This window comes from Macrotis lagotis, chromosome 1 (genome assembly GCF_037893015.1).
Source record: "Macrotis lagotis isolate mMagLag1 chromosome 1, bilby.v1.9.chrom.fasta, whole genome shotgun sequence".
Lineage (NCBI taxonomy): Eukaryota > Metazoa > Chordata > Mammalia > Peramelemorphia > Peramelidae > Macrotis > Macrotis lagotis.
Genome location: NC_133658.1, coordinates 344,941,688 through 344,957,841, shown reverse-complemented (window position 1 = coordinate 344,957,841; position 16,154 = coordinate 344,941,688). Strand labels below are relative to the sequence as shown.

The window sequence follows — 16,154 nt, the reverse complement described above, 5'->3', positions numbered from 1 at the left end:
ATATTATTTCATCATTAAGAGACAACATAATCTTATAGTAAACAAATGAATTAAATGAATAACAGATGCAAGGTGCTGCCACTAAAAGGAAAGCTAGTTTATTCAACTGGGCTGGACATTTCCACCTTTATAAAACTCAGGAACCACACCAAGATTGTTGTGATCTCTCCCAAGCCGCTCCTGCCCTAAAGTTAATCCAGCCTATTGGATAAATTAAATACTGTCTAGATCACCTAAAGTGAAGGGGGAGAGGGGGAGATGAGGGCATAGGGGGTAGAGAAAAGCACATTTGTGTATTAATGTTCTTCAGAACATTCAAATCATGGGGCCCCCAATAAAAAGTCCATTGTAAGGGTCCCAAGGAGTAAATATACAAAACCTGAGAAGACAGTAGGTGGTTTGTTACCTGTTCATCCCAGGAAGGTTGCCCCAGTAATAGCGGGCTCGGTGTGCAGCTGAGACTTTGATGGCATCAATCATTACCGGGTTACACTGTAGAACAATGGAAATTTAAAGGAAAAAAAAGAGAACCAAATATCAACATAGAATTGACATAAATCAAGTAGCTATGGATCTAACATGGAAGGGTGGTCTTCTAATTCAAAATATATATTTTTGAGGAAAACCAAGACCGAGAGGTTAAAAGGATTATCACTAGAGAATAAAAGCCTTATGGGCAGGTATTGATGCCTTGGCTGCTACTTCCAGGACACAACTATCCTCCAACTAGGAATCATTAAAAATGATTGTTAATCATAGTGCTATATAGAGAAGAAGTTTGAACAATAGTGTCAAAACAAATTCTAAAACACGTATAGCTTTAACTATAAAAGGACATGGTCAGGAGAAAAAAAGGGTACAATCATCTAGACTTTTCGTCCTGGAGGGAGAAAGATGGGGCTGAAAGGATCTCAGAAGAAATGCAAGAATCTGCTTATTTCCCTCTACCTCTCTCTGAAAACATATATTTTATCAGAAAAATTATGGGTATAAAACCTGATATCTTATTGTCTGATCTTATTATCTCTTATACTTGATGTTTCTTCTTTAAGGATATAATTTCTCTCTTATCACATTCAATTTGGATCAACGTACAGCACGGAAACAACATAAAGACTGAAAAATTGTTTTCGGGGGAGTATGATTGGGGGAAAAATTGTAAAACTCAAAATAAATAAAATCTTTAATAAAAAAAGAAAAATTATAGCTATACAGCTATACAGTGGGCAAGATGATAAATAAGGTAATAGAGGATTTTAAGTTTATATTCTCCAAGAAGAAAAGCACCTCTTTGAGATAAGGAAGCAGATTCTGGCATTCTAGAAACAACCAATCATAGCACAACTTTATTTGTTTTTTCTTTAGTTTTTTGCAAAGCAAATGGGGTTAAGTGGCTTGCCCAAGACCACACAGCTAAATAATTATTAAGTGTCTGAGACCGAATTTGAACCCAGGTACTCCTGACTCCAAGGCCAGTGCTTTATCCACTATGCCACCTAGCCACCCCCATGGTACAACTTTAGACAATAATTGAAAACAAAGTAATTTAGGACAGAGACAGCATCCTTTAAGGAAATTAATCAATCGGTGGTACTTTCAATATTGTACCACTGCCCTGACCCTAGACATCTGAGGATAGTTCATAATCCCATCCCATTGTGCTTTCTGCTAGGTAATGAGATCACTAACCTCCAAAAACCTTGAAATGTCCCTCTTGTCATTAACCCTCATGGCCACGACATTCTCAAACATCCAGAAGAAAGGGCGCTCATCCCCCTCTTTGGGACGGGTATAATTGAGTAAATGGTAGAATTCAAAGAACAGTCTTCCTGTGCCCTCTGTTATGCAGAGAAGAGAGAAATTTAAAATTAGAAGGGTTGTAAATCATCTCCAACCTTCTTTGACCAAGAAAATATCTTTTGATTCCTGCCTCTTTTTCATGACTAGTACTTATCCTACTGCTTTAATCAAGACAAATATAAAGCAAGTTCTGGCCAGAAAGAAAATAAAACCAAAAAGGCAGAATAACCTTTGTCCAGGCTCGCCACTGTACAAAAAGCTAAGTGAGTTTTATAAACAAAAAAGATGAAATACATGATTTTCTCCATTTCTAATATTCCATAAATAAGAAATGTTTACTTCAAGTATAAGAGTCTATCATCCTGAAATATTCCATGTTGTTAAATTATTTTTCCTTTTTATCAGATTAGTTCAAAATATGAGGAATGTTAAAATTATTATAATTATCTATCTTCTACAATATAATATTTTTTCTTTAGAAATTCAAGATACTATGACAATTGAAGCAGATTTAGTTTGTGACTCAAAAGTATGGAACAATGCATTAATTTCCATATTTTTTAAATTTATTGGTCCTTTAACTCAAGTACCATACTTTCTTTAAATATTTCCCCCAATTGATTAATGGACCTCTAATTTCCAGTTCTGATATCACAAAAGTAATGCAAAGTAGATGAAGTAAGCACAGCAAAGAAACCAATATATATTAGGACTACTACTATAATAATGAAAATTGAAACAAACCAATTAAAAGCAAAAATGATAAAGAAAAAGCATGTTCCAAATAAGACAAAGATGCATCTATCACTCCAATTCTTTGCAGATTTCTAGTTGTTGTATCCTGAACCTATTTTCAGAAATTGTTGGAAATAATGATTAATTTTGCTGATTTTTTTCTTTAAACATATCATTCACTATATGAAGTGACTTTCTGGTGAGTGGGGAATGCTGGAGAAAATTTTGGTGACACAAAGAAATCAATCATTTTTTCTAAAAACATTCATTATTATATGAAAAGATGTGAAGCAGGGAGATGAGGAAATGGGGAAAATCTAAGCAATTTAAGAAGCAAAGATAACAATAAAAATGTATTTTTCTTTTTAGAAAAAAATTTTACATAAAGAACATAAGAGTGCCAAATGTGTTAAGGGCAATAAAATTTTAGTTGGAAAAAAAAAAAAGATAACCCAAAATTGGTCTTTCAGTATTTTTGGTCAGATAGACTCAAGAGGGCAGCCTTTGTAATAAAGCTCAAACACTGAATTTTCTCTACATGAAAATCATTCCATTGAGAAACTTTTGAAATCCCTCAAACAACCCAGAAATGATGTTTCTCACCATACAGGCCCTTCCTGGCAGGATTCACATTTGAAAGATCATTACATGGACTTCCACCAATAAGCAAATCAAATGGTCCCCATTCATCAATCTAGGAAACAAACAAGTCATGTATTGCAGTTATATAAGAACACACCTTCACGGGATGGGAAAAGACAGTAACCATAAACTCAAGAGAAAAATAGCACCCTGGACTTGCCTGCCACGTTCCATTTCAGAAAAAGACATATAATATGTTCTTTCCTCTAAGAAGACATACAATACTATCAATCAATCAATAATTATTAATCAAATATCTATTACATGCCAAACAGGGTACTAAACACTGGGGCAAAAGACAGTCCCTACCCTTGAGCAGCTTACACTCTAATGGGCAAGAAAAGTAGCAAATATATATATATATATATATATATATATATATATATATATATATATATATATACATATATATACACATATGCAAAGCAAGTTATATACATGATAAATAGGAAATAATTAAAATAAAGAGGTCACTGAAATTAAGAAAGGTTGGAGAAGGCTTCCTGTAGAAGGTGAAATTTTAATTGAGACTTAAAGATCGGTAGTTAACAAGGAGGGAAATCATTCCAGACATAAGGGACATTCAGAGAAAATGACCAGAGCTAGGAATTGGAGTGTTTTATTCATGAAATAGCCACACTACCAGTGTCATTGGGATCAAGGGATACATCTTAGGGAGTAAGGACTAAAGGAAGATTGGGACGGCAGGGGAACTAGGTTATGAAGTGGTTTGAACACTAAGATGAATTGTTTTATATTTGATTCTGAAAGCCCTGTAAAATCACAGGAGTTCATTTGTCCATCTGTTTCAGGAAAATGATTCTAAAGGCTAAAGGGAAAAAATTGAAGTGGGGAGAGACTCCAGACAGGCAGACCCCACTGCAGGCTACTGCAGTAATCAAGACATATGATGATGAGGTATACACTGGACTGGTGGCTTTGTCAGGAGATAAGGTGGTGGTTTATAAAGAGATTTCATATACGAGAAGATTTTATAGACAAGAGATATATCATCCCTGAAGATTCTTACTCCACTGATGCACATATTTTAATTTAATTTTTAGTTTTTTAATTAAAAGATGCTTCTATGTATTTAAAATTAAACCTTTTGGACCCCCAATCAATCTACAAAAGTGGTTTTTCTACCATCAAGTAGGATAAACACATTCATACCACACATACAGCAAGAACAATGGAAGACCAACACATATCTTTTGAAAAAGTTAAGAAAGAAAACTTGACTAAAGGTCAAGTGAAAAGATTCTCCAATTAGACACAAGTCTAAGGGCACGTTGAGGGGGGGAGGGAGGAAACATTCACTCACCTGGCGCTTTGTGATGTTTCTGACATCATGAACATATTTGATATTTCCTTCATGCTTGACTGTCCCAACAGCAATGGAATCTTCACAGATCTCTGAAGCAATGTACTTATCTACCTTGATACCCAACTCTTTTAGCACTAAGTAGCCTGTCAAAGGCAAAGCAAAGCAATAGGGACTCATTTTCTATTACTGTTCCTCTAAGGCATGGGAATCTACAGGTCATATGGCCAAAATAATCAAATCATACAGTGTGGGGTGATATAATGGTAGGATTTGTTCATTTATATACACCTTGATAACTCATCTGGAAGCAAAGGTGACAAGAAACTCACTTGTAATCCCAAAAAAATTTATGAGAAAGAAGACAGAGACAAAAAGCATAAGCTCTGAATGGAAAGACTTTCATCATGACCTAAGTCACCTAGTGGCAACCTGAGGCACATCTTCAACAAACAGAAAGGTCTTCAGATGATAGGTTCAAGAATACAATTCAAGAAATTATCTATGAGGTGGTGAGATAAGTAAAAGGATTATAATCCTTAAAAGCAAAAGAAATGAAATTTTAGATTGCAAGAGAGCACACAATTTGAAAGTAATAGACCTTGAAATCAGTCCCCTAAAGGTAGAATACATCACCATCAATTTTCTTGGGCTGTTCCCTTTTTGCTTTTATCTACCCTTCTTCTTCAAACACTAGAGTATTTAGTCTACCAGGGACCAGGAATGCTAAACCTGCGGCCTGAGAAAGTCTGGCAGAACAAATGGTCCATTAGCACGGCAGAAGCAAAGGGTCACCCCCAGCCCCTGTGAAGGGACTAGAAGAGTTCAGATCAAGGTCAAATCAAAAGCAACCTCAGTTGGTGTAGGGTTAAGGTGAAAGGGGAACAAATGGGAGGAAGAGAGTATCAAATAGGCACATATTTCCAGGAGAATTCATGCCTTTGACAAGTGTTCCAATTACATAAGAGCTCTATTCCTAGCTCTCTTAACTGAAAAGGCCTAGGTCAAGCTGTTATTATTTAAATCTAGAAGCCTGTTCCTGCCTATTCACCAATCCCTAAGTATGACAACTCCTACATGCTTAGCATGGGATGTCTCCCTCAAGCTTGAAAAGGATCTCTTTGAAACCTCAGTTTTTCTGCCACACAAACCTGATTCCATTTTAATCTCATTTCCTGCAACTTAAAGTGCTCTGAACCATCACCAATATCTGAGTCTCATACTTTTTCCATTTATTTATCAGCATAAAAGGTGTCTTTCATCCACTGAAATATAAACAGGTATTCTTTTACCTACAACATAAGGATCTTGGACATAATATACTAATTTTCTAAATTCTCTTCATAAATACAGTGAAAATTCTAATTCTTCCTTCAATGCTACCTGGGTGCTGATTCCTCCAATAAGCCTGTTTGGCAGGCAAACTAAAAGAGATTCCATCTAATAAGGATTCTCTAATATATATTCTTGAGAACAAGGATGGCTATTTTTATTATACTTCCCTCATCAGCAGCACAAAATCATAAAACTTCAGATATTTCCCTCATTTTGTGGACATGAGGAGCTTCAAAATTGCATTTTTCTTGTTTCTCCCACACCCATTGGAGTTATGGGAACAGGATCAGAGAGGGACTTTGCTGTCATGAAAGTGGCAATGGATAGGACACTACCCTCACCATCATAGATTGAAAGCACTTTCAGAAGACTCACCTGTAGCTATGCCATCAAAAAGGGACAGAACCCTAATTGGTCGTCTTCTAGATGCAGGGACTGCTGGATACAATTTTGGAACTGCCTGTCCAACAAAGACAAAAGCAAAATAATTAAAAAGCAGAAATTGAGCAACTATTGAGATTTATTTTTCTAACTGACACAAGCTACATTCTCTGACAAGATTCCAGTTTTTTAATCATATTCCCAACCAAATTCCTTGTATTTTATTCAATTACTGTCCATAACCAAAGAAACAGACCCTCAGATAGCACTACTGATAGTTAATTGCTCAACTCAAAAGATTGGGGACAAAACTATTCACCATGGAGAACAATAACAATTTTCAGCATGCCCTTGTTCTCCATTAAAAAAAACCCTGGGGTATCATATATCCAAACTCTACTAAACAAATATCTGGATATAAATTAGTATAAATTAATTATGCTATTTTTTTCCCCTCTTTTCCTCAGGTGAATAGTGACTTAATGATTAAACATTGCTGGTGGAACTGCAAAATGGTCCTACCATTTAAGGAACTATTTATCTGGAACTACACCCAAAGCATTACTTAACAAGAAATACCCTTTTGCCCTGATCCCAGAACATTTGTGACAAAACACACAACCCACTTCTGATGATAGATCAGGGTACAGATTGAGACATATTTTGAGTCAAAGGCATTGTGTAAATTTGTTTTGCTCATCCTCACATATTTTGAAGATAGATACTGTCTTTGACCTGTTTTTGTATTCCCAGGGCTCACCATGGTGCCTAGCATAGTAGGACCTAAATTAATACTGATTGATTGATAGAATTGGGAGTCATCATCTTAAAGACAACATTTAAATAAATTTCATACTGAAATTGGGAGTGGCAAGCAAAGTGCCATGTTCAAGAGTTTATAGTTTTTGCATTTTCCCAGTCTAGGAAGTGTACTCTGATATAGTTGGCTTTACACAATTTGTTTCTCAAATTGATCAATGGAGAACATTCAATTTGCTTGTTGGTGGAAATCCAAACAATAATCTTTCAAATGTGAAATCTGTGAATATCTAGGCTGGAAAAGGCTTATAAGGATGAGAACCAGTCAAAAGTTTGAGGTTTTGAAAGATTGCCCTCTTACAGCTGTCCAGGAAAAAAAATATTGAGAAGGGAATACAGTGAAGGATCTTTTAATGTTATTGTTCCTCAAACTCTATTAGACATAAATCTTTCCAAAGAGCCCTGGTTCTATCCAGAAGTCTAAAATCCTGGACTTAAGAGCTAAAAAAGACAGACCTCTTCTTTTGGAATAAGAGTGCAATAAAAGATCACAAAGAACAATCTGCTATAGAAACACAGTCTTTTTTTCAACGTCTCAGATTGTCTTTTGACTTTGTGATGTTATACAAATAAGTTCCTTTCTCCAAAGAATCTACCATTCAAGAAGATTTATTTTGTCCCAGGAATGCAGTGTCTTTCATTGTTATTTCTGTAAGACTATTTAAGTGGAATATTTCCAGTTTTTAAATGACATTCAACTTCTTTTTTAACAGAGAATGAAACTGCTCTGTACCATAGAAGAGAAGTAAGTGAGAAAATTTCTAACCTTGTTGAAGAAACTATTTATTAGATAAACTTGGGCAAAGCACTTCATTCCTAGACATCTCTCTTCTATAAATGGAGAAATTATAATCTCTCAAGGTCTCTTTTAATGCTTAAGTTATAAAATCCTATGCCTTATCCTATTAAAGAGTTAGTGGTCATTTTCTTTCTACAAATCACAATACATTTTATCCTTTGAAACTATGTCCTCACAAAAATATTAAGGGAATAGAGTTACATTGAATTGATTGGATTACTTTCTCCCATACACACCCATTCTTTAAATAGCTATATGAATTCTTAGCCTTGCTTTAAAAGTTCAGGAAACTTCAGTGTCAAAGCTGGGACTTGAGAATTTAAGAACAATACTGGGATCAAATGGGTTATGACAATTCAATTTCTGTGTGTGTGTGTGTGTGTGTGTGTGTGTGTACACATTACATGTACGTGGTACAAGAAACCCCATAAATGCCTTACATATTCCTGAGTTATGTCATTGGTAAAGAATTCCTGAAGGCGAATGTTCCAGTCCTTTCGACGTTGTAAGACCCCATAGCATCGCTGAGGCTGGCACATATAACAACTCCAGGGCTCTTGTGCTTTGGCACTGGCTGACGTCCCTGCCCCAACTAGAACATCAAGGCATTCAACACAAAAACACCTGTACCCAAGAGTGAGAAAAGGGTTAGTGAAATGCTCCCACATATTACAACTAAATTGGCTCCTGAGGACCTCAGAGTCCTAAGAAGGCTATGCCAAGCTCAACTTCATTTAAGCAACTGCCCCTCCTCTCTACAGCTGCTGTAAGTTTTCAGCATTTTTACCACAAGAAATCACAGAACTCAATAGTTCATTGTCAGATATTAGTCAAATCAGGGACCCCTTCCACATCTCTTCTTTATCTGTCCAATGATGCAGGGATTTGCACTTTATCTCTATATCCCCCTCTAAATTTCCAACTCAAAGGCCTAAAATAAAAACCTACACTATTCCTGATATCAGGACCTCACTTGAAGACCTCAAATAATTGGTAAGAAAATAGATAGGAAATCATTTTTTTTAATCCCACAAATTTAAAAGTTAGGAGCTTATATTAAAAAGCGTTCTATGGAGCAGCTAGGTGGCGCAGTAGATAAAGCACCAGCCCTGGAGTCAGGAGTACCTGGGTTCAAATCAGGTCTCAGACACTTAATAATTACCTAGCTGTGTGGCCTTGGACAAGCCACTTAACCCCATTTGCCTTGCAAAAACCTTAAAAAATAAAAAAAAAAAATTAAAAAAGCATTCTATCTGGCTGAACAAACTATGGTACATGTACATTATTAGAAACCAAGAGGGATGGGAATTCAGGGAAGCCTGAAAAGATCTGCATGAGCTGTTGCTGAGTGAAATGAGCAAAACCAGAAGAATATTGTACACCATAACAACAACATGAGGGTGATGATCAACCTTGATGGACTTGCTCATTCCATCAGTGCAACAATCAGGGACAATTTTGGGCTGTCTGCAATGGAGAATACCATCTGTATCTACAGAAAGAATTGTAGAGTTTAAACAAAGTCCAAAGACTATTATCATTAATTTTTTTTTTAAAAAAAGGTATCTTATGTAATTTTGCTATCTCTTATATTTTATTTTTTCCTTAAGGATAGGATTTCTTTCTCAATACATTCAGTTTTGATCAATGTATAGCATGGAACCAATGTGAAGACTATCAGACTGCCATCTGTGGGGGGTTAAGGGAAAGGAAGCAAAAATGGGGAAAAATTGTAAAATTCAAAAAAATCAATAAAAATATCTAAGGATCAAAAAGGAGCATTCTATCTAAACAATGAGCTGTTTAACTAACACTAAAAGGAGAGCTGGAAGGAGAAACTTGCAAGTTAATCTACTGTGGAAATAGACTGGAAATGGTATCCAATGGTCTCTAAAAATTTTTAGAAGGAAACTCACATTTTTAACTATAGGATGTGGGAAAATACACTGGACTAGGTCTCAGATATCCCCTAGTTTGAAGACTATTCCTTATAGCTTTTGTAACCTCTACAGCTCTCACCTCATATTTGCAAAGAAAAGATTTGACTAAAAGGAAGTTTTATAGGTTTGAATAATATTATTTAAAATGAAAAAGCTCTCTGGATATCCTAAATATTCATAGCAAGTATTAGTTGGTTGAACTTCTGGGAAAAACAATTTGGAATAAATGTGAAGGAAATGATTCACTGTCCAAATTCTTTGATCAAGACATTTCTTAACTGGCTATACCATTTTAGGACTTCTGATTTTTCCATTATGCCTTTGGAAGAGATTATTGACAAAAACCTCAATATCATATGAGATACTATCAGCCTTGGTATTCTTCCTCATCACTATCTTCTGTCTCTCTAATTGAAAGATGGAGACAAGACCTCCAAATCCTCTATTTCAAGGAGGCAGCCATTCCTTACTTGTTTCACCTCTACCCTTCTTCCTCCCTACTCTCCACTTTTGAATCTTTTTTTTTTGGATTAAAAATAAGGTTCATTTTCCTTGTTCATATGTATATCCTCAGTTCTAAGCTCAGTGCCTAACACATATTAGATGCTCATTAAATGTTTATTGACTTTTGTTGCTGTTATTCAGTCAAGTTTGGGTTTTCTTGGCCAAGATATTGGAATGGCATGCAATTCATTTGCTTTTCCAAGTCATTTTACAAATAAGAAAATTCAAGTAAATGAGGTTAAATGACTTGCTTAGAATCACAGTTAAAAAGTATCTTAGGTCAAATTTGAACTCACAACTTCCTGACTACAAACACCTGGAGTTCAATTTACATCACCAAATAGCCATCCATTTATTGATTTATTAACATCAAAATATTTAAATGAGCGATAAATTTCTGAGATATCATATGGAAATAGCTTAATAAATTATGGCATATTAATTTAGTAAAATATTAATCAATAATGAGAAATTTAAAAAAATTTGAGAATACTTCATACGAATTATTCAGAGTAAACTATGAAGAAGCAAGAAAGCATACAAATGAATAATGTAAATTCATATTAGATCAATAACCTAATTGTAATAAGTAACCTTGATCTCTGCACATAAACATACCTACAATGATGGCATATTCCTGCTCTCAGTTCTAGAGGTAAGAAGCAAATATTGTGTGTGTGTGTGTGTGTGTGTATTATTGGAAGAAGGTAACCTGTCATCTTGCCTTGCCAGGGTAGCCTTTGAACCTCCCAGAACTTGTCAATCACAGTGATCCCTCATGTGTATATACTATTTCCCTTATGAATTAAGCTCTTATAGGAGTGGTCATTTTATTTTTCTGCTTGTATACTCTGTATACTCAATGAAGCTTTATAATAGTAACCTCTTTATATTTTTTAAAATTTATTTCCTTTATTTCATCTGCAAAAAAATTAATGTAGTAGTGATTTCATTAACAATAATGGAATTGGATGGCTAGGTGGTACAGTGGATAGAGCACCGGCCCTAGAGTCAGGAGTATACCTGAGTTCAAATCCAGTCTCAGACACTTAATAATTGCCAAGCTGTGGGCCTTGGGCAAGCCACTTAACCCCATTTGCCTTGGAAAAAAACTAATAAAAACAATTTTAAAAAAATAATAATGGAATTTTCAGGTTGAAGTTAACACGTCCATAGCCACCTGCTCTTCAGAACATAAAGACAGACATAAAAAAAGGGCTTACCTGCAACAGCTTGTATTGCTACAAAGCAAGAGCTCCCGTCCCTCACAGCACACGGTACAGTATGACTGATATCCATCATCATCATACATATAGAATAGTTCTAGAAATCTATCCTGATTAGAGAAAATGGGAAGATAGAAATATGTCTAGGGAAATATTGCCTTTAGATCCCAGATTACTGACTCCCACCCACCCACTAAATACTGGGACAAGATTAAGGGACTAGTCTATCCATGGAATCCACTAATACATTAGGGAATTGGGGGGGGGGGGGGGAGAAATCCCTGGCCCTGACACCATGTTCTAAGGAATAGAGCAAATCAGGAACAAATAATATGGGAACAGGCAGTCAATAAAAAGGAAAACCCGTGTGTTTTCTAAGACTTACTTTACATGTATGGCAGAGGCCCCCTTCAAAGAGAGGATGAAAGGAGGGTGGGTTTTTTCTTCCACAGGCTAGGCAGTTATCTGTAGCATACATACAAGAAGTGGGGGAGGAAGAAGAGAGATGAAAATGAGGTTGGTATGTCAATGGAAATAATAACCATTCTAACTGAAGTTCACACCTCAATTCCTCAGTGGGAGAATTTAGATATGTGGTACTCCAAACCCAAAAGTAGAAACAATGCCCTGATTTGGGGAAAGAGGGAAAGAGAAGGAATTACTAAACTCAGTATTGGAACTCATGTCTTCAGCTCACAGTTGTCTGGTTATGCAAACTCACCTAGTCTAATCTATGTAGTAGTGGGCCCCAGATTATCTTACACCTTTTTCTATTTTATTTCTGGAAATGGGGTCTATCAACTGACTGCTGCATGGACCAACTCTCCATCTCTGATTCACTATACTCCAAACTGCATTGCTATTATAACTTGACTATGCCACTCCCTAATATGTGTTGTCTGCCTTTCCATATCAGGAGGTTGTTTCTTGAGGATATGGGCTTTTATTTGTATTCATAGTGCATGGTACATATTAATTCCAGGCACTACTTACCAAAAGTAGGTGCTCCAGAAATAGAAATTTTTAGTTCAGAACCAATATATCTTCCAAGAAATCATACAAAATAAAACCATTTAGACAAACAAAAAAAGAATCCAAAGACATTTATATGAACTGACACTAAGTGAAGGAAGCAGGGCTAGGAAAACAATATAGACAATGATAATAATATAAATGAAAATAAATCTTAGGAACTTAAAATGACTACGAGATAAGAATAAGTCATCTCTTCTCCTTCCATCCCTGCCCTTCAAAGTCAGGGGAGTGAGGGGAGGGTGGGAAGGAGGGCATGGCTTAGGAAGACTATATACAATGTCATAAGAAATAATTCTGGGAGCGGCTAGGTGGCATAGTGGATAGAGCACCAGCCCTGGAGTCAGGAGTACCTGGGTTCAAATCTGGCCTCACACACTTAATAATTACCTAGCTGTGTGGCCTTGGGCAAGCCGCTTAACCCCATTGCCTTGCAAAAACTAAAAAAAACAAACAAACCTAAAAACCCTTTTGACATGAGGTAATTCCCAAGATAAATGGTAACTTGCACTTATTAGGTCTTGGAAATATTCAAATCTACATATGTACCACTGTCTCTTCCCTTTAAGAAATCTGATCTGGTCAACCTATAACATGCTGCAAGTCCTCTGATTCTCAAAGGTTCTTAATATTAATTTAGTAACTTAAAATGGCTAAGAGATAAGAATAAGTCATCTCTTTTCCTTCCAAGTATTGAAGTCAGATGCTCTGGACACTGAAACATACCCAACCTTTTAGATTGCCTCCCAAAATCAAACTTGTCAAACTTAAAATTCTATTTTTCATTCTCTAAAACTAACTCCTCTAAACACTTCATGCTTGGATCTAGTGTCAGCTATTGTGGTCTGGACCTCCTCACCTGTGATTTAAGATACTCCTTAAAGATAAACTTAAAATCTCTCTCCCTATCCAGTTCCTATGTTCCATCATTACTCAAATGTCATCATTACTGACAATATTATTTCCAATGATTTCCTGGCTTATTGCCCCTTTTCTGTTCAGCCAATACCAAACCAAAAATAAATTAAAAAAATAATGGTGAGCTCTTTTTTCAATAATGGCTAAATTTTTCTTCATCAACCACAGACCTGCCCTACCCAAGAGTATATATTCCTGTCTCCAAGGCAGGATAGGTCCCCAGCCCATACCTACACTTAAAAGATATGCTGGGGAAAAAAAATATGCTGATCTTCTATATTACAGATCAGGGATTGAGCTCTGGATTCTGGACATAGTTATGGAATTAACTTTTTCTCCTGTTCTTACAGTTCCTTCTTTTCTGTGCTATCTTCTGTGAAATAAGGGAGTTGAATTAGATAACCTGCAAATACTCCAGGTTCTAAATTCCTCTGTGCCCCTGGTAGCTCCAACCAATACCAACTACCAACATTCCAGTCACTATTAGTTGGAACTTAAGAGTAAGATCAGAATTACAATAGCACATACTCATTGAGATAATGAGGATAGGAAAGTTGAGTCTTTCCTTTGGTCATTTGAGTTTCCCAGTTGGAATTTAATCCTAGGTCTTCTTCATTAAGAATCAGTACTCTTATTTTGTTTTTTTATTTGTACTTGAGGCAATTAGGGTTCTAAGTTGCACTAGTAGGTGTCCAAGGCTGAATTTGAACTCAGGTCCTCTGGCCTCCAGGGCCAGTCCTCCAACCACTTAACCATTTAGCATATCCTACTTTCTCCCTTTCTATACCTGCCTCCACTTGATTATCTAATATTACAAGACAGCAAGTAAATTTCAGAATAGATTTCTATTCCAAACAGATACACACAGTTGTCCAGACCTCAATTTACTCTATCAAATATTTTAAGCACTCTCTCTCAAACAAAAATTATCTGGTTCATATTATTTCTTATATTAACACGAAAACAATTCACATTTATACACTAACAAGAATTACAAAGGTTTCCAACACAAGCAAGTGATGGTAGGGTTGTCCAAGAGCTAAGTCCCACTGCCAGTTCTTCTGCTCACTCCCCTCACATTATGCATACTTACTGAACTCAAAATATAAGCTACCATAGTTATATACAATTTGCACTTCAGAGAAGAAAACCAATTTGAGGGCAGAAACTCATTAATATCTTTAACTTCAGCAAGTAGCACACAAACTATAAAACAAACTAAAAGTGGAATCCTTGTTCAACTGAATTCAGAGATTCCATGATATTATATGTCCAGAGTAAGCATCTTATTCAGTGCTTTAGTCACCTAATAGCACATACCCAGGAAGCAGTCAGGTGCCATAATTAACATAAACTAGTTATGAATCCCTAGGCAAGTCATTTAACTTCTGATTACCTCTTTGATTACCTGTAAAATGCAGATATCAACTACTCTCTCTCTCTCTCTCTCTCTCTCTCTCTCTCTCTCTCTCTCTCTCTCTCACACACACACACACACACACACACACACACACACTCACACACACTCTCACACACAAACTTTTATAAGGAATTCAATCCAATAAGACCATGAAGGGCAACACTGCATACATATAAAATCAACTTACCTTCAGGGTTGCTTTTGTTGTTTAAGATGTCAGAAACCATTTTTTCTAAATAAACAAGAAATTTAGGTGGGGGAGGATTAGACATGATTAACATCTTCAAAGGTTTTGTTGCCCTCAACTTATGGTCCTATTTTTGACAAGGAACTTAACTTATATAAATAGTAAGTAATAACTTCAATTATAATGATAAATTCTAATGAGCATATTTTTGCACAGAGAAGTCAGACATCCACAGAGAAGTCAGATTTTTCTCACCCCCTACCCCAAAGCTGAATACCAACAATAATCACCTCGGCTTTGATCTTCCTCTACCCGTTCTTTGTTGTTGTTGTTGTTGTTCAAGCAGTTGGTCCTCAAGCGTTTTGGAGGAGGCACACTTTCTTGGACACTGTTTTCCTCTACAGTTTTTCTTCTTTGTTTTGGCTCTACAAAAGAGAACCTAGACTTAATTGATAAGTTCTCAATATTTCTAAAGACTATCATAAAGACAATAACTCATCCTCAAGGAAAATGCAGCAGGGCATCAAACACATCCCTGAATCTATATAGAGAGTAAATGCTCAGGAAAATGTAAAACTAAAACAAGGACCACACTGACATATTGTAGAAGTGGGAATGGTAATCTTATTAACTCTTTTTTAAACACCTAAATTTCCCATTGGGGTTTTGGCAAAACCATCAAATTCTCCTTCAAATGTAACAAATATCTGAGGATTACTGCCATAAGTAAACAGAAAAGATAAATTATGGTAACAGATAGTCAAGTAAATTATGTAACAGATAGTCAAGGATTTCTCAGATGGATAAACAGGAAAGACTGATACCCTATTGTTACCAATAACATGTAACTTGCTGATTTTGATAATACTATCTGCTTCCATGAGCCTTTCTAACAACCCTCAAACTGTCCTCAGACATCCAGTTCTTTCTTTAAACCTTTTAACACATTTTCAGGTTACTCGATAAAAATCTGGGGCAGAAAAAGGGAAGAAGGTCCCTCTGTCTGCTGTGCATCATGGTAGAATTGCTTAAGTAAAGTAACTTTTTTCCCAATTAGTAAACAGTGTTCTAGATACAGGAGGTGTTTATTTC

At 35.9% G+C, this 16,154-nt stretch overlaps 1 protein-coding gene across 5 annotated transcripts in view; it reads right to left on the bottom strand.

Moving 5' to 3' along the window:
* The window catches only part of DNMT3B (DNA methyltransferase 3 beta), a 45,020-nt gene that overhangs the window by 6,910 nt on the left and 21,956 nt on the right, over nt 1–16,154 (bottom strand). For all 5 annotated transcript variants that reach the window (XM_074211880.1, XM_074211881.1, XM_074211879.1 and 2 more), the window contains 10 exons: nt 15,353–15,487; nt 15,063–15,107; nt 11,891–11,970; nt 11,503–11,615; nt 8,276–8,459; nt 6,212–6,296; nt 4,502–4,647; nt 3,139–3,229; nt 1,690–1,838; nt 407–492 (listed from right to left, as the gene is read on the bottom strand). In XM_074211880.1, the coding sequence (XP_074067981.1) occupies nt 407–492; nt 1,690–1,838; nt 3,139–3,229; nt 4,502–4,647; nt 6,212–6,296; nt 8,276–8,459; nt 11,503–11,615; nt 11,891–11,970; nt 15,063–15,107; nt 15,353–15,487 (1,114 nt within the window). The remainder of the gene's footprint in view (nt 1–406; nt 493–1,689; nt 1,839–3,138; nt 3,230–4,501; nt 4,648–6,211; nt 6,297–8,275; nt 8,460–11,502; nt 11,616–11,890; nt 11,971–15,062; nt 15,108–15,352; nt 15,488–16,154) is intronic.